Below are 20,966 nucleotides of genomic sequence, written 5' to 3' on the forward strand. Positions count from 1 at the left end.
AGGACCATTGCTTTCCATGGCATTTGTTTTTATTACTATGTAAGTCAATGGTGCTTTCGCTTTGTGCTCGATTACAAACAAATTTCTTTGCGTTCAGCAGAACAAAGAAATGTATACAAGTGACAAAATTTTCATTTTTGGGTGAACTATCACTTTAAATGTACGGCCCCATATTCTAATACTGTTATATTGGGAAACGTCAGGACTTATTTATGCACATGCTCTTCAAAACAGACTAATCCTAAAAGACTGAATTGTGGGGGGAATGAGATGAAAAGATGGAAGGGTATGCAGTTTGTGATGTTGCGAAACTTCCAAAAAGAAATCGTAAATCGTACAGACCGTAAACCTGCCTGCTTTGTGTATTTTCAGCGAACTGACCTTTAAATCTTAAGTGTTTTAAGCAGTATTACAGAGCTTAAAAACATCCGTATTGAGCTTGTGGTCTTCCATCTTTTAAGTGATATAAAACTAGGGTTGCAAAGCTCAGGAAATATTCCAAGTTGGAAACTTACGGAAATTATTTGTAAATTATAAATAATTTATACAAACTGTATCACGTACAAACATTATCTTCTTCGACATCTGACTTATCTTCATCCGTGTGCCACAATTCCGATATATTCCTGTGTAATTTCCATGGAAAGTTTCCAAAATTCCCAGAATTTTGCAACCCTATATAAAACCAAGTGGGGTATTCAATAATAACAAAAAAATGCAACAAATTACATCAGGTACACATTGATAAAGGAGGGGTTCTGGGTCTTACCCGAGGCAGGTTCCTGGATCTTTTCCCTCTTCCGCTTTTTCTTCTTTCCCTATAAAACATCCAGGGAATAATATTTAAAACTGACACGCCAGCAGTCACAGCAACAAGGGCACACTCTTTAAAAGATTTAATCTGTATTATGGCTCACCTCACTTTGTCAAAATTTGCCAAAGTTATTATTTTAAAAGACAGATCGGCCCAATCACAAAGTCAAACGGGAATAAAATATATCCACCCCTGCGCCGACTGACACGACAAACACTCCACTAGAGTGAAAAGTCTGGCCTGCTTTCGGATTTGTGGCTTACCCAGAATCCCCTGGCAGGATGACTATAGGTATAGATAGTGGTGCACTGTCATTCGCAGTCCAATATGAGCCACGCTCTGGTTGCCTGCTGTAAAGTCTGATAATCCACTTATTCACTCGCTAATCTGTGTATTCGAACCCTGGCTGACAGAAGCAAGAAGCCCGGAGCAGTAGAAACATCACTGACAGTACAGGGATACGTTCGCAATACTTAAATACAAGTGTGTTCCCACTGCTAATGTTTAAGTGGGATCTGTCTTTGAAGTATTTCTCTTTAGTCCTGTTGCCTTTCTGTGTGGTGATTAGCGTGAAAGTCAGCATTTAGTTTTAGCGTCAAGTCTCGGCATTATAAATTCGGTGAGATTTATGCCGTTTAAAAGCAAGACATCACGCAATCCAGCTGTCTTGACATTTGCAACACTTGTTTAAAGGCAGGGTGCATGATTTTTAAAAAACACTTTGGAAAAGGGAATCAGGGCCGAGTACCAAAACACACTTGTAGTCAATCAGCAGTAAGGGGCGTGTCTACTAATCGACACCCCGTTGCCTGGGTTGTGTATGTGTGGGGCGGGTCTATCAAATGAAGGTCCAGATTCTATTGGGATAGGGGCGTGTTTGTTTAGGTGATTTCAAATGTAAACATTGGCTTTCAGAGATCATGCACCCCGGCTTTTATGTTGTATAAACTGAATAATATCGAGTATATGCTCTGCTCTGGGATATCAGTAGTCATTTTTTACATTTGATACACATAGTCAAGTTCGGCTTTACTATTAAGACTCAGATGTGGAATTCGGCAAACGAAGACGTGTTCGTGAATTTGAGAGCTACATTGGAAAAGTTATAAAAGCATTTTATGGAAATTGTCAAGTAAGTAGCACAGTTTTAGCTATTTACATTTCAGCTAGTTTATGGTTTCTGCATAAAACTTTTAAAACAATCTTAAATGATGACGATGCAAAACATTACATATACAAATAATTGCGTTATCAAATTCAGTTCAGATTTCTGGGCCTTATTCACAAAACAAGCATATCAAATTTGTATTCAATAAACTTTAATCGTTTTTATATTGCATGTCCATCAAGGGTTTGACGAACGATTTACGCAGGAATTTATCCTGTTTGTGTTTCTGAACTTCATTTACAACACAAGCAGAACTAATTTCTGTAAATCGCTCATAAAACTATTCATACTTAACGACAAGACAAAAATTGCTTCCCGTTTTTTATTTCTTTAGACAGCATGATTTTTTCTTTTTTTTTACATCATGTTTCTTTAGAAAATGACACAAAGTTGGCGTCAGATTCCGTGCGGCCACTTTTTCTGTTAAAATTGTTAATCTTATACTTTCGTATTGCTTATTCACATTGCCCAGATGCAAAAGCCGCTAAACAACACCTCCGACAAAAATTAGATAATCATATTAACTGAATGCTCTTGACACGTGCTATACGTTCATCAAATACTTAAATTTGTCAAATTGTTCATCAAATCTGCTTAGTCCTGCCCTCAGGCCTTTCTGAATTACAGTTTTTTAGGCAGAATCCATAAAGGGGTTATTTATACCTGGTATTAACATGCGTTTTCGTCAATCGGATCACAAGTGGACGACGCTAAATGCAAGTGTAAACAGTGTTCAAAACATTTTGTGCTCGTACAAAACACTTTCAACCGGATTTCGCTTTTGGTCAAATGTGTTCGAGCTGCCACAACAGATTGCCTACTCTCCGTCTCTTAATCTAATGTAATGTACCCAGCACAATGTTTTACATCATTTCTGACTTCTAGTGCGAACACAGTGTACATCGCTATCTTTAGGCTTTCATTGATAAATCTAAACTAAAGCGGTTGCTCCCTGTAGAGCTGTCACAATGTTTAAATAATCGATTTCAGATCACCACAATGATTGCAAGTCTCTTTAAAGAACACAAGGGGGAGCTGCAGCCCCGGTATAAACGAGACTGTATCAGATTACTTTTAAATGTGTGTTGTGTGTATTAATATATACTGCCAGGTAAATATACGATTATTATTTAAATTATCACAACAATGTGTGAAAATTATTTTATAAAAGCAAAAAAAAGTATGAGAATTAAATGTCAAAGCCATAAAACAGCAAATTAATCGCCATAATCATCACAATTTATGAGACTACTAACCGTCAGCCAAATTTCATAACCGTGACCGCCCTAGCTCTCTGCGTCTCTGATTAGTTTCATTTTGCGAGCATGTGAAAGTTGCGCAATCTTATTTCATCAATTGCGCTGAAATATCAGAGAAAGCTCTTACATATTCATGTACAAAACACTGCGCAGCATGTTTACTAACAACACAAGCAGCAGACTCTGACCTAATATTATAGTGCGTGTCAATTTAAACCCGTCATTTCTCCCATTCCTGTTTAAACGAAAGTAGAGGGACTCGCCCACAGTCTCCACAGACCACCCCCACAAAGTAATCAGGACAGAAGTGGTCAAAAGTAGACAAAAGAGATGGATTAAAACACTAGGTGTAAACGTGAATGTGTTTCTCTCGTCCACTTGTGATCCGATCGACGAAAACGCATCCTAATACCAGGTGTAAACAGCCTCTAAGAGTCTGATAAAAACGCTAAGAAATCCTGCCAGACGCACTAAGGGGGCGAGCACACCAAAGCTTTGACGCCCGCGGCCAGCGCATGTTTTCAACTGATCCCAATGGAAACTGCGTTTTTCAAATAAGCCGGCGTTCGGCGTTTTTCCGCGCTCGGCGCTGAGTGTCGAGAGTTGAAAGAGATTCAACTTTGGGTGAAAAGCTCCGCTCGTCAATGTCAGTTCTCACACCGCCGTCTAATCACAGTGGAGGAGGGGGTGGGACAAGTATCACAACAACCAACTGGCTCACAGCTCAAGTATCACAGCTAAAAAGTGCTCGGCTTTAAAAAAAGGTGGCATTCGGTGTCCTCCAGGCGGTTTCAGCCGCGTTTAAAAGTTTTGGTGTGCTCAACCCCTTAGCGTGTTTTGCGTGTGAGCACTTCATGTGAATTTACTTGAAAACGTTTAAAAATAAAAAGTAAGTGGGGTGATTTGTGTACTTTACAGGGGTGACTGATGCATACATTTCTCACAATTGATGCAAACGTGTTTACAGTCATGCAATAAAGTCTGAAGCATCGTGTTAATGTGGACACTTACGTAATTGTCTCTGGCAGACCATCCTGGGTAGAGCTGCATGTGGAGCTGCCGTTCCTTGCGGGCTAATTCGTAATACTTAGCTTGCTCTTCCCGAGATAAAGCATGCCACTGTTCGGTGCAGAGAGAGAGAGAGAGAGAGAGATTAGAGGGGGGAAGAAAAAAAAAGCAGTCAATTACTGACATGCACTTTCAAGTTCCTTCCGAAGAGACGCGTGCTGGCGTCTTGCTAAAAATCCTTACTAACTACCTAATGTTGCATGTGCGCGCGCGTGGAAATCTGTGTGTGCGTGCCTCGGGTTGAACGGCACATGATGAAGAGATTAACATTTGCGGCGATGAGAGAAGCGAAGCGAAAAAGAAAAAAAACACGGAACTTTGATTTCATATCAAAACACTGGTTCCAATTTAGCGGCGCTTTACTTCAAACTATGTCAGGGTGCAATTACCCCACGCTGCCGCAGAGCGGTCCTTTGCTGTGGCTAGCCACCTCAAAAGCGCCAAGGCTTTGGTTAAACCATTAAACATGTTTAACGGTTCCTCTTTTTCCAATTCCAAAAAGAAGTAACATGCTCCGTTAAACTCGCTACCTGCCTGAAGGGCCCAGATTGTCGGAGCCGTTTGTGAAGTATTGAAGAGGCATACGTGGTGCCGAATCAGATACGTACCCTTCGGCCGAGGATCTGATTGATCGCGGCGCTCTCCTTCAGCGTGCATTCGGCCACCACGTTGGCGCGCATCTCTTTCATATAAAGCATGAAAGCGTTTAGAGGTTTCTTGATGTGAGGTCTTTTGGGCTCCTGCTCCTTTCTCTGCTCGTGCTGAGGTTTCCTGAGGAAACAGTAGAAGAGGGTTATGGGGGGAATTATTAAGCAATGAAAAAAATACAAAAAAGGGGGGGGGGGGTGCAAAGGCAGCTGCCACAGCGACGCCAACGAGTGTGAGAGCGCCGAACATCTGATTCCTCCAGCCAATCGGAGAGCTGCATGGAAGAACGATCTGGAAGCCAGTGTCGAAAAGCTCACTGCGGCTTTTAATTAGGTCCAGTTGGATGCTTTCATGCGGAGAGATTACTTCACCAGTAATGGCAACCAAACTTTGGTGACTTCAAATCACCCACTATTGCACTCCCATGTGTTACAACGATTCCCAAAGGGGCAACCAACCCCCCTTTAGTACTTTGATCTGTGACCCGGAACTGATAACGCAGGCCAACATCAGTAAACCATTTTTAACAACTAACAAGGGTCATGAAATTGTCTTTTAGTGCTGTCTGCTTGGCTCTACGTATCAATCCCTCTAGCAGATTTTTGCTCGTAGATGATTGAACAAAATGCTTACATGTGCATCAGGTCCGTATCGTGATGTGGTTCGTGCTTCACTTGCGGGTTGACGATGGCTGGATGGGGGATTCCCGTGGCGTGGGGTCCAGGAGGGCCTGGTACCATGTGATGAGAGAACCTGAAAAAATTAAAGTGTTTTTTCATTCTTCAAACATTGCTAATCTTAACCATTTAAAGATGATTCTTGGCCCTATAAACCAGATTTACCATGCCGGGGAAGGTGTAGCAATCATGCCGTTGCCATCAGGCTTGCGTTTACAGATTAAGGAATTTAGTGGCACGGTAAAAGAGAGAACTTGTTGACTCTCTCTGCAGGAGACCAACTGAGGCTGGACGTCATATCGAATTTAATGCGAACAAAAAGGGTCTGTTGCGCACTGTGGAAAGCATTGACGGAGAGTTTGGCACAAAGGAATGCGTTCGATTTGTTTTTGATGGTGTGGTAAAGACGGGTCGGTTAAAATTAAGTGGAAATAAAGCATAACTGGTCCCGCCTCCAAAGTATTCCTCAATTGACCACTGGTTGCACATTTGCTATAATGCAGCAGCATTTTATTCAAGTTGTGATGCACATTTTCAAACAATTGGCAAAGAAAATAATTTGGCTCACGTTTGGTCCATTTTACAAACAATCTACAAGTCTACCATCCCATGCCAAAATATTCAAGACAACCATCTCTCCTGCATACATCCAAGCCATTCGTTTCACGCTTGCTGACCGTGAATGTTCTCTTAATATAACCATTTACTCGTGCACACTCACCATCCCAGCGGAGGGGTCATCTGTCCAACTCCCCCAGGAGAGAGGGGGTAGAAATTGGGAATGTCAGGTCCGGGATGATGCCTGGGCATACCTGCTTTAGGATTCAAAAAGACAGGAAAATCAGACGGACACATCTGGAGAACAGCAGTGTGGCATCAATGCATAAACGGATTGCAGGATAATTAGGAACGTTTTGAGCTGTGCTAATAAACCTTGCTAATGTGATTAATGCGTATAGATGTTGGTTATACTGCGGTACTTGACGTCTTTAAAAACATGCTTGTACACGTGCACACATTGGCATCAAGGTTTAAGATTGTATTTGTGTATGAAGGTTTAACTTAAAGAGGAAAAAGTGGAACTAGACCTCAGGGCTAAATGAACTGTTAAATGGACATTAATGATATACAGTATATTGATATAAGGAGCAAATATATGAATACAAAACAAACTGATCACTTTTTCATTTCACAGGCTTTTTAATGTGCCGTCTGTAAGTGCAAAGTCTAAGCAGCAGCTCTCAAATTATGATTGGTTAGGTTACGGTCATCACCCACTATACTTTAAATTGCAATGTTATCCATGTTTTACCTGAGGATTTGATTTTTATAACTACTAGGGTGTACCCAAATAACAACTTTTATTAATAAAAGCTTTACCCACATCACAATAAATATTTTTCTATAATAATGTATGAGTGATACAGGATTGAATTCATTTCACTTTCTTAAAGGATTACTCCACTTTCTTCAAAAATAAAATCTAGATAATTTACTCACCCCCATGTCAAGCAAAATGTTAATGTCCTGGAAAATATTCCAGGATTTTTCTCAATTTAATGGACTTTATTGGACCCCAACAGCTCACAGCTCCAATGCAGTTCAAAACTGCAGCTTTAAACGCAGCTTCAAAGGGCTCTAAACGATCCCAAACGAGGCTTAAGGGTCTTATCTAGCAAACGATTGTTATTTTTGGCAAGAAAAAAAAAGTTATTTTAAACCACGACTTCTTGTCTTGCACTAGCCATGTGATGCGTCAGCGCGACCTCACATAATGCGCAATACATTGAAAGGTCACACATGACGTATGAAACTACCGCCCCAGTGTTTACAAGTGTGGAGAAAATCAATCAAGCAACATTTATTTATACAGCCCTTCACAACACTCAAGGTGAACCAAAGTGCTTTCAAATAAAAACAAAACTATTAAGACAAATAAATAAATAAAAAAATTAAAAAGTTCTGCCGTTGTTGTATGTGTAATGATACTAATTAATGTCTTTGTGTCAATTAATTGTTTAAAATGGTCCGCAAGTGTGCGTTTCACATTTGTGACGCGTGACCTTTCGACGCCATTATGCATTACGTGAGTTCACGCTGGCTGGTCCAAGATGAGAAGTTGTGGTTTATGCCCAATTCCATTTCTCTGTCTTACCCCTACCCCTTAGTTTTTCACGTTCACGTGAGACTAAGGCCCAATTGGGATAATCCTCACTCTCACGTAAACGTGCAAAACTAAGGGGTATAGGGGTAAGACAGAGAAATGGGATTGGGCCTTAAAAGTGCTTTTTTCTTGCCAAAAATGACAATCGTTTTGTTAGATAAGACCCTTATGCCTCGTTTGGAATCGTTTAGGGTCCTCTGAAGCTGCATTGAAACTGCAATTTTAAACTGCATTGAAACTTTAACCTGTGGGGGTCCAATAAAGTCTATTAAATTAAGAGGGTGATTCTCACGAAACCATTGAAACACCACGGCACTAATGATTTTAGCTTTAAAATGTGTAATATAGTAACATTAAAAAGCATCAGAATTAACACAATACTGTGTTCTACCTTGCACAATGTGTGATTTCAACATAAGAATTTATAATTGGAAATTTTATCTCATTTTCTGCTGAAATTCTCATTACCGCAATGTGTTCGGCTGGGTTTGAACATGCGTTATGTTGTAATTTAATCAAACACAAAAATATAAATAAATGGATGTTTTGCTAGACTACTTTAGATGACAGAAAAAATATTTACTGAATATTCATGTATAATAATAATGAAGAAAAATTAGGAAAATGATGTGTCCATGCCTGATGTTCTCATCCTCCGCAACACTTTTTGAGAACAGTTTAAGCACACATACAGAATTTCAATAAAGTTTGATTTTGAGTGACCAAACACATGGACCAGTTACTTCAAGATGGCTACCAGGTAAGATCATTTTTTTTACAGTTAATTTGAAATATTGTCTTGTCAGAATGCTTACACGACATTTTGATTATCATTACCGCAATAGATGCTTATTAAATGTTAATTTAATTAATAGAAGCATAATACTTTGATTTTAAATGCATGTGCAGAATCTCCAAATTATGTTCTTTCAGGTTTGTCATGTCATTTTGAAAATATGTCAGTGTTGATGTTTTCTGACTGTTGCGGTAATGAGATTTTTTAGGACTAATTTTTTAAATTACGTTACAAAAAGTGTTAAATGATAAGTAAAAGTTTTTAAATTAATGTTCCCATTTACTCCAGACTTTGTTTTTCAATGTCTGGTGGGAAAAAAGTAAATTTAAGCAATTTTTACATTTTCATGTTTGATATTTTTAAAACCAAGTTTTCGTGAGAATCACCCAAGAAGATCCTGGAATTTTCCTTAAAAAAAAATTATTTCTTCTTGGCTGAACAAAGAAAGACATCAACATTTAGGATGACATGGAGGCGAGTAAAATATCCAGATTTTTACTTTAAGATAGTGAAGTAATCCTTTAAAGACTCCTAAAGCTTAAATAAATTTACATTTCCGTTCCTACAGTCTGAAGTATAAGTGAGTGCACGTTTGTGAAAACAATGGATGATGGCGAAGTTTTGGTTCACGTACCAAACTACTTATATGGGCATCCTTGGTTATATTAGGACATTAAATAAATTTTTACAGACATAACTTAAAAAAAAAACATTACTGGTGTGCATCTTGAGACAAAACAATGTCATTGATATCTTTTTTTAAAATTATGTCACTGCAAGCTGTAACATTTATTTGTTCTGATGAGCACGGAAGATATTTTGAGTAATGTTTGTAACCAAAATGATCATGAGCCCTATTCACTTCCATAGTAGGAGAAAAAAATACCATGGAAGTCAATGGGGCTCATGGACGGTTTGGTTACAAACATTCCTCAAAATATCCTTCTTCGTGTTCATCAGACCAAAGAAACTCGTAGAGGTTCAGAACAACACGAGGACGAGAAAATTACAGAATTTAAATTTTGGGTGAACTTTCCCTTTAAGACTTGTTCAGAAAACCGCCCATAGTGTACAGTGTTGTTCAGACTATTTATAGTTCCTTAAATCTCTGCCGCTTGATTACATCACATCCTGTCTGGCCCGACCCTCCGGTCATCACAGAGGTGAACATTAGCAGGAAACAGCGCATATGGATGTTGGTTCACAGGTCAAAAACTTCTCTGACTCTCAATTTACAGGAAGACCATGCCCTTAACATAATTAGTGGTGATAGGTCTGTATCGAAGGGAACTTTTAGCTTAGTTTATCTATGCCGATCAAGCGTATGGATCATAAATTAAAGCTATTGCTCCAAAACATAGCAGTTTGTGCAATTTAAAGGGGACATTTCACAAGACTGTTTTTAAGATGATAAATAAATCTTTGGTGCCTCAGAGTACGTATGTGAAATTTTAGCTCAAAATACCATATAGATAATTTATTATAGCATGTTAAAACTGTGCTGTTTTGGGTGTGTCCTGTTAAATGCAAATGAGTTGATCTCTGCACCAAATGGCAGTGCCGTGGTTGGATAGGATAGTGCAGATTAAGGGGTTGTATTATCCCCTTCTGACATCACAAGAGGAGCCAAATTTCAAATGACCTATTTTTTCCACATGCTTGCAGAGAATGGTTTACCAAAACTAAGTTACTGGGTTGATCTTTTACATATTTGCTAGGTTGATAGAAGCACCGGAGACCCAATTATAGCACTTAAACATATAAAAGTCCGATTTTCATGATATGTCCCCTTTAATAATTTCATAAAAGCAATAAACCACTCAAGTCAAGACTCTACATTACAGTGAATTACCATAACATTGCTCACTATTCGGTCAATTACTGCTGGTTAAAATCAGGTCCAAGTATATTTTTGCCTACAGAACATATTTTATTTCTATACACTGTAAAAAGTTACCAATTCCTTACTCTTAAATTGAAAATGCATTAAAACTGCTTTAAATTAATACTGTGTATGGATTCAGTGTGCATTTATTTACCTTGTTTAGGGTTGATGTCTTGAGGGTGGTGCCCTGAATGCGGGCCGGGGGCGAAGTGCTCATCACTGTACGTGATCAGAGGGGTGAGGGGGTGAACCGCATGTGATGGCTGGACCACCGGCACCTTATTTGACTGCAAGACACAAACAACAAACCCATATTAGAAAACACCAAATGTGACCAAACAAGTGGCGACTAACAAAAGGTACTGTACGCGCACCGCAGGATTTTGAAACCCTGCGTACACAGTACACGCAAGTCGCCCATGCACCTACAGGAGATGGACAATGCGCATGCGTCTGTGTACACATACGAATCAAACTATTCTTTGCTAGGCTGTGCGTTCAACTGTTACAAAGCTACATTGCTGCCGATATGCAGATTGTCTACTGCAGTATTTTGGGTCAGAAAAGAAAAAGGGGGTTGGTGGAGAAAGAGCGTGGGTGAGAGAAGAAGAGAATGAGAAACAGAGAGGGAGGGAGCGCCACAGGGCAGAGGCAGACCAGAGGTCTCGGGGCTGAAGATCAAAGGGAGTCATTAGTCAGTGAATAAGGGAGTTCATTACAGAGCTCCGGCTGTCTGCGGTGGAACTAAGCAGGGTTAATAACGTCACCAGTAGACTTGACACACACGCAACTCTGAGCTGACTCACAAAGCAATGCTCTTGACAGGAGCCAGATCAACTATACGTGGTGGAAGACACGCAAAAATTTGGCGAATGTCTCCCTAACATGGTTTGCTGATGATGTACCAACGTCCCTTTGAGTAGGGGGCGTCAAACTACATACAAAAACAATACTGGGTTATTGAGTGCAGTTATCCTTACGCCTCCCTAAAGGTTCCTTAAATTTTTTAAACGCGCCTCTGAATCATTAATCACAGAATTTGCCAGGCAGGTTAGGAATGGCCCGCAAAACTCCCGCAGGCGTGGATGAGCAGTTCGTCCTAATTCGGGAGCAAAGGTTGCCGTTCCCAGCCGGCTAATTGGTTAGAGGCAGGTGTGGGGTGCAATTTCTTCGGCAGACACGCTACTTCCACGGAGCGGGAAGCATGTGTCTGTTTGTGTCTGTGGATGGGGGGGATTATTTTGGAGTCTTTCACACCCAAGAGAGACTGATAGGGATGTTAAAGGGATAGTTCAACCAAAAATGAATTTTTTTTATTTTCTTATCCTGACGGTACGTTCACACGGGGCGTAAGCATTCACGCTTCCGATTCCTTTTCGCTTCCGATGGGTGACGTCATCCATTGCCGAACTGTATTGTGGATCCGTCTGCGCCGCGTCACTGCCGTTGCTCACGGCAGAAGTTTAACATTTCTCAACTTTTCAAGCGGCAACGCCTGCGTCAGATCGCGTATGCAAATAACCTAGGCGGAGTCAGCCAATTACGTTTATGGAAGACCGGAGCATATGTTGCGGCCACTGTGATTGGCTGTTGGCCACCCTACAGACAAGCCTTCTGTCAAGCGTTAATGCTTTCACCCCGTTTGAATGTACCGTTACGTGGTTACAAACTTTTTTTTTCTGATGAACACAAAAGAAGATCTTTTGATAAATGATGGTAAGCACTTCCATAATATTTGTTTTCCTACTATGGAAGTCAATGGTTACAATCAGCTGTGTGCTTACCATCATTAATCAAAATATATTTTGTGTTCATTAGAAAAAATAAATGTATACAGGTTTTTAACAACATACAGAGTAACAGAGTAAATGATGACAGAATTTTGAATTAAATGGCTTTTTTACCAGAAAACATTTCACATGCTGAGATGTCATGGCGGCCACCACAAATTTTGCATTCAAAAAATTGTTTAAATAACCCGGTCTTTCACCAAAACTGATACAAATGCGTGGTAAAAAATTAACAGCGAGCCACATATGTGGTTTCAATGACACTCTTAGGTCCTTTATTAACAGAAAAGTTATGCGAATATGCAAACTTGTATAACAACTAGTTAAGCAAGACAAACAATTATTTAGTTTCAAAGATGTATATTAAAGCTGCAATCTGTAATTTTGCCTCTCTATCGCCATCTCTGTTTCAAACGTGTAATTGCAGATTATTTTATTTGTAAACAATTGACATTTGCTGTGAAATCCAACCTGACAGCTCAACTTATTCATCATTATTACAAGCTTATAGTTCTGAAACGGGATAAGAAGAAAATTTTAGAAAATTTATTGTTTCCGTAAATTTTTGTTTATTTTGAATCAATAAAAGTTAAGGATTGCAACTTTAAATGGATACAATTGGATTACTTAAATTATATATATATTTTTGGACACAGATTTTATACATGGATACTTTTTTTTTTTAGAATCTATTAAATCAGATTCAATCAAAGGTGATAGCTAGTCACTATTACCCAACCTTTAAAGAAACTTTATTCCTGGTTCGCCCTCATTACTAAAAAGTGACTCGAGGGCAATAACCACCGAGACGGGGCTTCTTGATAGCATCCTCACCCCCGCCTTCATTTTACGCCTCTCCGCTCTTATTGGCTTTCCCACCAGGAGCGAGATAAGAGACAGGCATAGTGTTTTTTTTTAACTTAAGCCTCTAGCCTGTGTCTCAAAGAAAAGGAGAAAAAGAAAGGGGATGATATCCTAAAAACTAGACATCAAAACAACAGAAGTGCACAAGCAAAAAAATAATAAAAATGATAATAATTCACCTCCAGTGTAAATACATAGCCCCTGATTTAAGGCACCCATCAAAAGTGGGAGCTGGCGCTTTGCGTTTTACCTTATTCGATCGAAAACTCTTTTCTGTCTCTTTGTTGCGGCTGTCAGAACCCATTTCTCTCAACTTCTTAATAAACTGCCATCTCCGAGCGGCCCGTAAAAAATCCAGCAGGGAACCTTGAGACTGCAATTCACATGGGCCTGAGGCACAACCTTTCACAACCTCAAAATACATTCAATTTTTGGAAGGGAAACAAGGAAATAAATTTCAAATTTAAAATACAGGCTTTCCAAGGGAGGGGTTTGGCTTTACGTGGTCTTAAATAAAAGTCACACAGCCACTTTCCACCACCACTCAAGGCCATTCAAAGATTTCCAGGTGGTACAAGCCACGCCACCCGGTTCCCTACCCAGCGTATTAAACTAAAAACACTTTCGCCCAACCCGAACAGGAAGTGGCCGGACACCCTGAGTGACCACAGGAACCAGGTCAGATGGTGCCATGGTGAATTATCCCCAAGATCTCACAGGGGACAGATTTTCACAGGCAGGATATAGCACCGACATATACCCCTCCACCCACCCCTACTCTTTTTTTATTATGAAGAAAAATAATAGGCTTAGGTCTTTCTATTCATATTTGCAGAGAGGCGGTGCCAATTGAAAAGAAGCATGTCCATTTAGATTTTTATAAGCAGGTCTGGCCAAGCCTGCCTCTCGAGCCCGTCAGATGTGGTTTTAAAAGGAATTTCATTGTGCAGAACGCAAGCTGGCCGAGGGCCCGTAGAAAATTCAGAGGAGAGAGAGAAAGGTTGAGAGCGGCAGGCGACGCAATTGGGTGCAGCTGGTTTGGAGACAAAATGGTCATTTCATAAATGACACTGATTTAACTAATCAGCAAAGAGAAATGGAAAGGTACACATGAAAGAAAGTTGGTTCAACAGGTTAAAACAGTAAGTTACCTGGCCGCCTTAAAATTTTGAGTTGATTCAACTTAAAATATTAGTTCATCCAAAGTTGTGTAAAAATGTAGTGTCAACTAATATTTTTAAGTTGAATAAAAGGAAAATATTTTAGTATGTTCTTACCTCAACTTAGACAAATTAATACATACCTATCTTTATTCAATGTGTGCCCTGTATCTTTGTACAGTGCGTCGTGAATGTGTTGTGAGTGGCACAAAATAAAACGTGGCGATTTTTTAAGCGGATAAAAAAATAAGAACTATATTGTATGGCGGAAGAGCACTTAGTTTGCAGCGCTTCGACCTGGGGTGCAGTAGGTGTGCAACGATTAACCGTGCAAATGCGCGTTTTCTCAATGAATGAATTATAATGAATTACGGTGAAATCACGGCACATCCAAAAGCCAGGGGGCGCTCTCGTGCAGAAACGCCATTTGTGCCACAGAAGAAGTAGTATTACAAACGCTATTCCAGGAAATGTTTACAGGAATATTTATATCGCTGTTCTTCAGATTGTTTTAGGTATTTTCATGATAATAAAGAATATTTTGAACGATTTTGTTGAACGAGTGTTGCTTTTTTAAGTGCACGTTATAAACAACTCTGACTCATAATGATTTTAGATTGATAAGGACTTCCTACTGACCAAATGCCGTAGTAGTGATTCAGAATCAATTTCAGACAGGCATTTTTAACGGGACACACAATTAATCGTTACATCCCTAGGGTGCAGTAATATTGACGAAAGTTTGAGCGAGAGGGGCAGTAGTCAGGAGTGATGATGTTACTGCGCGCCGAGGTCGAAGCACTACAAACTAAGTGCTCTTCCGCCATACAATATAGTTCTCATTTTTTATCCACGTTTTATTTTGTGCCACCATACTTCCTTGTGTAACTACTCATGTAACAGTCCTTAAATAGGGAAAACGTGAAAGTGTTTGGTGGCTTCTGAATTCCACCCTGTTTGGATACTAAGGAATGAATGGGGCTAGGCTAAATGCTAACACATTCACGAGGCGCTGTACAAAGATTAAGTGCACGCACCGAAAAAACATAGGTGTGTATTCATTTGTCTAAGTTGAGGAAAGAACATAGTAAAATATTGAAAAATGGTGATGTGTTCCTTTAAGCAACCAGGCAACTTTTTTAAGTTGAACCAACAATTTTTTTTCAGTGTATAAATGTTACACATTTAAGTACAGATTTTATTTTTGTCATGTTTTTTTAAAAACAAACAGGAGAGGATTTAAAGAGGACATGAATCTTATTCGTTGAAAGTTGGTGACATCAATTAAAAATCAAGTTGTTTTGTGGCAGAGTAAGTTTCTTATGGACAAAGTAATGAATCGCGCATGACAAAAGCAGTAACGTTTTAAAAGAAACAAATGTTATGTTTTGTTGATGCAGTTTACTTCAACTATCTGCCAGCACGAAACAGCCTAGTTAGACAGCCTCCATTCCACACTTTCATAACACTGCTGACGTTACCCCACAAATGTTTTCCCCGCACCTCCCGCCCTTTATCATCCACTCAATTATTTCATTTCTGTGGTGGGGGACTTTATAATAATCAGTTCCTTTCTACTGTAATTTATATGCAATGAGGACTCTTCACGCCTCCAGCTACAATAAAACCACTGCGTAAAAGATTGTGAGGTGTTTTGCAAACATTCAGGGAGTCGGAAACTTAAGTAGCAAATGACAGATACAAAATCCAATATACAGAAGAGCGCGAGAGAAAGAGAGAGAGCGAGAGAGAGAGCGAGAGAGAGAGAGCGAGAGAGAGAAAGCGAGAGAGAGCGAGAGAGAGAAAGCGAGAGAGAGAGAGAAAGCGAGAGAGAGAGAGAAAGCGAGAGAGAGAGCGAGAGAGAGAGAGAGAGAGAGAGAGAGAGAGAGAGAGAGAGAGAGAATGAAAATTAAAGAATGAATGCATGCGTAAGCAAGTTAAAACATATACCTTTAGGTTTGAATTTATAGTAACAGATCCATCTTGGTCATTAAAGAAACAAAACATTAAAGTTTCAAAGATTGGATATTCAGACATTACATTATGGCGAATCAACATTATGTCTCAAGTGTCCAAACTGGAACATTCCTTTAAATGACCAATACAGAAAAATCTGAGTATGCTATAAAAGAAGAGAAAAGAAAAATTGTAAAAGACGATTTGCTTTAGATTTTAAACAATTTTAGCATTCCACAAAAGAAGATTCAATACTGAATAGAAACACACCCAGCATTACTGGCCAAAACAGTTCTCGCCCCACACACCCTCCGAGGAAAGGCCAGGTGTTCGTACTCATAGTCGTAAGAATGCGTGACCTTCAAATAACAAAAGGTGAACACACACACACACAGCCCACTCAATTCGATATATTGGCTCCCATAAAGCCCCAGTAAAAGAGCAACCCAACTACAAACAACTTAAAGACCAAGTCTATAGTGACGGGTTATAAGTGGAATGTAATATTGGCAGGACGGTCTGTTGGCTCTGGGGCTTAATGTAACCAAACCCAATTAATGAAGAGCTCTGGTGGCACATGTCACACGCCCAAGGTAATGATACAAACAAGAGCACGAAGAGAGGAATAGATGGGGATGGGGAGAGGAGGTGGGACGAATGAAGGAAAGCCTGGCCTTAGGGCTTTAAAGTGAGACATCCCCACCCTATTTTCTCGTGATGCTCTGCAGTCTTTTTAAAAGCACTGTTAAGGTTGGTGTTTGATCATGTAGGCATCACAAACCACAGAATAAAGTCAAATATAAAGGGGCGGTTTCCCGGACAGGGATTCCTAATTAGTTTAATTAGGAAATATAACTAGTTTAAACAAACATGACTTACTAAAAACATTACTTTTAAGGCAAAACAAAGAGCACTGATGTATTTTAAGATATGTCAATGCAAGTTGTTTTCAGTTTGGACAGCTCTTACATTAATTTGAGTCTAGGACTAGTCTAATCCCTGTCTGTGAAACCACCCCAAATACCCAAAAAGCTTAACTAACAAAAAATTCAAAACAAAACACCAAATACTAAACCAACTCAAAACAAAGAAGAAAATAAACACTACACTACACCAAAAATACGCAATACTAACCAACTACAAATGAACCATACTTCATGAAAGTCGGAGGATAACAGCGGTAACAGTCTTACTGCGCGTTCCCACCAGACGCAGTAGAGGCGACAAAAACTTGCTTTTCGCAAATGATTAACAATATAAATTGAACACAAATCTTTAAAATAATAATATTAAAAACAAAGCCTATATGCCAAAATCTTTACAGTATTATAAAAAAATAATTTGTACAATAAGACATAGCACATCATTACCAAAAATGTTTTAAAACAAATGTAGCTACTGAAATTTTTGTAATTCTCAAATCTCAAAAAGTTAACTTTGCCACACCTTTAAACTTTGACAGCGGCACAGGTGGATCTGTTATTGGCAAACACAAAAGCAAACATCAAACATCTCTCCCATGAACACCAGAAAACCACATCACCAGCACATGTAATGCAGACACAAACCATCAAACAAGCCCAAAACAGTACAATAAGCTGACGATGCACTTTTGAAAACCTTAACATACTAAAAAATATTTCAGCTGAGATGCTTTCAAAAGAGATTTGGGTTGTGGTGCCACCTGACAGATTGCGTTTACATTTCTGATTGGTCGTCTGACCTACAAGCTACTGTAAGAGTTTGGCAGAGACCCTTGATATCCCGCGGCACGTTCAACCTCGCTGCTTATGCCTGGCTCATTTATCGCAGCAGGCCTGGTCACTTCAAAGTACCATCAAAAGGTCATGCATTCCTGCCAAAGAAGACCGTCCAGCAGGTATCGGCGCCCCCACTGACCAAACGCACCCGCCATGCACACATTACGCCATTACGTGCGTTGTCGAAAGTGTGCTGTGGTTTCAGAAAGCATATGAATGAATATTTATTTCTTCCTTTCATTCTAAGCCAGCCCTGGATCCCACTTAGTTATTTCTGGAAAGCTGAAATGCAGACATAATTACATTGCCAACTACAATACATGCTGGGTGCACGATTCATTGGTTTGTACCTTTAATGCACTGCAGGTCACTTTAAATGCAAGTGCCTGCAAAATGAACATAATAGCAATGCCCTAGTAAACATGGCAAAAGTAATCATATTGCACTCACAATGGTTGTTAAGAATTGAATATCTTCAATATGGCTATAATTCAAAGAAATGAGAAAGCAAGTGCAAGTGAGTGATGACTGATTCAAAACAGGGACTAGATTTTAACGGTGGGATGCACACGCCATGTTATCGGCACATTCACACAGGTATACAGTGTGCAAATGAGTGTCACTCTGGATTTGGGAGGAACTTGCAGTGAGGGGAGAATGAACCCTATGGGGGTCCTTGTGATGGAGAGGTGCAACAATCTCCTCCCTCCTGTTCCATCTCTGCTGGTATCGGGTTAATATTTGAGTAAAGCTGTGACAAGGTGGTACACGCATGTACGTTAGCATTCAAACCGTACCTGCAAGATAAGACGGACTGGGTAGTTTAGATGATGTTGGGTAGTGACCTAGTTTCACAGGCAGCAACAAAGCCAAAGCTTCCCAGAGTTGAGGATTGAGATGAGAAGAAAGCAGAGTAGGGGGAGGATAAAAAAAGAGACAGTATTCTACATAGAAAGCTCATTTGCATAGCAGAAGATGTGGCTTTCTGCTCCGAGCACTTCATAAACATCGGCATGGCTGGAGAACATCAAGGTCTCAGTTACTATACAACATCTGCGTCTTATTTCGATCTTGCGACCAACATGACAATACGTTGGTTACCCACAAACCCTATATGAGAAACCTAAATAAACCAAATGCAGCACCCGAACTCATAGAAATCGTCATAAACTTGATTGTAAGGATGCAAAACTTACAATTATGATTGTTGTAAGTTGTGGGTGATTGCCAGGGTGTTGCTATGCATTTAATAATAATGTGAGTAATATTTAGTGTGTTTGATGTGCAGTTTATTTATGGGATCAAGTCAAAAAATAAAATAGTCTATGATGTTCTGATCGCTTGATATGGCTTGGGTGCTTCTTTTAAAGAGCCCTTGTTATTTGCTGTATTTGGTGTAATGTAATTGCATGGTTTAGGGTATAAATAAGCGTGGTGGGCTCTGATTGGCCAGCTAACCAGTATGTTGTCATGATTGGCCTGAATACCTCTATTATCAGCCGGAAATGTGATGCTCCTTTCCATGTTTTAAAGATTAGCTCCCAATGCAATACTGACAGGAGATAATATTGTCTTAACTACCGTATCAATACGAACCAAATCTGATCCAGAAAATGCAGATGACCACGCTAATCGATCAACTATGCCGAACATTACAGATGTTATAGTAAGGTAAGGACAAAAAACCGTGTCTGCATTTGTGATTGTAGAAACGACAAACAACAAGCACTACTCTACACTGCACAAAACTCGTGTTTGAATCATGGTTTAAAGGAGCATTTCACCCGTAGAAACATTAATCATTATTGAAAGTGCGTCATATTTGTAGTCGAAATGTAACATACATTTAAAATTTGGTGCCTATTTGACAGAGAAGAGGGGTTTTTGTAGTCTCACCCCATCAACAAAGATATTGGACTTCCTGCTTTCAATGATGCAAAATTATGATTTTTACATCATTAAAAGAAGGAAGTGCAACACTGAAATCTGTATTTCTCCTGTCTCAGCGGCAACTGAGGAAATAATGCACGACCATTCAAAAACATGACTGGGGTTCAAACTATACTTATTACACGGCTCTCTGGAATGCTTGATTCTGATTGGTCAGTTGAGACATTTGCAGGTTCGTTCTTTTCAAATAATAGCCGCTCCAAAGTAATAACGCATAGCCGGTACTACTTGTACGATTAAAATCGCTCCGCGCCAATAAAGACCAATAAAGATTACTGTTTGGCGCCATCTTGTGACAAACACTGGACAACCACAATTAAGAATGGAAAATTAATTTTAACATGTACGGAAAAAAAACAATACATTTAAACAGTGGATAGAAGAACGAACAACGACAAGACAGAGAGCTTACTGAGACTGAACTTGACAAAATAGATCATGACAGCTACGAAGCCAACACACACAAAAATACAGAATGGGCATTAAAACTTCTCAAAGACTGGCTAAAAGAGAAATAAATGGAGACAGACAAGTATGAAGCAGAGGATCTTAATAAGGTATTACGATCATTTTATGCATCTGTGCAAAGTTTCGCGAAGGATAAAAATGTTAATTTAAAACAAATATGCCAATAAAATGTTTCAAATTCATATTCATGTCCGTTTTTTTTCTTATGTGACAAGTAGCCGTGTAATAAGCGGGATAATGTAGAGGCAGCCGGTAGTTATCGGGAAAATAAGCTTATTTCCCGATAACTACCGGCTGCCTCTACATTATCCCTTACAAAGCTTAATGCAAATGGGTGAAGTGTCCCTTTAAATATTCAGTAGTAACTTCTTAAAATATAAAAACATGGGCGACTTACAGGCTGAGAGTCAAAAATGAGTGGAATTATGAAAATTACTGCCGTGTTCACGTCAACAGGCTGATGAAGTAAACTGTTGCCTACAATTCAGGTGTTTGTTGTAGTCCAATAAAAGAGATTTACGTTGGAGACAATAACCTGC

At 39.4% G+C, this 20,966-nt stretch overlaps 1 protein-coding gene across 7 annotated transcripts in view; it reads right to left on the minus strand.

Annotated features, from left to right (window-relative positions):
* lef1 (lymphoid enhancer-binding factor 1) overlaps positions 1-20,966 on the minus strand; it is a 99,018-nt gene that overhangs the window by 9,383 nt on the left and 68,669 nt on the right. For 2 of the 7 annotated variants that reach the window (XM_055204538.2, XM_073861022.1), the window contains 7 exons: positions 10,634-10,766; positions 6,356-6,449; positions 5,591-5,710; positions 4,918-5,080; positions 4,253-4,360; positions 770-818; positions 565-675 (listed from right to left, as the gene is read on the minus strand). In XM_055204538.2, coding sequence (XP_055060513.1) covers positions 565-675; positions 770-818; positions 4,253-4,360; positions 4,918-5,080; positions 5,591-5,710; positions 6,356-6,449; positions 10,634-10,766 — 778 coding nt within the window. The remainder of the gene's footprint in view (positions 1-564; positions 676-769; positions 819-4,252; positions 4,361-4,917; positions 5,081-5,590; positions 5,711-6,355; positions 6,450-10,633; positions 10,767-20,966) is intronic. The other 5 variants (XM_055204540.2, XM_055204542.2, XM_073861027.1 and 2 more) reach the window with 3 other exon arrangements.

The sequence above is a fragment of the Misgurnus anguillicaudatus genome, chromosome 3, assembly GCF_027580225.2.
Source record: "Misgurnus anguillicaudatus chromosome 3, ASM2758022v2, whole genome shotgun sequence".
NCBI classification, from domain to species: Eukaryota; Metazoa; Chordata; class Actinopteri; order Cypriniformes; family Cobitidae; genus Misgurnus; species Misgurnus anguillicaudatus.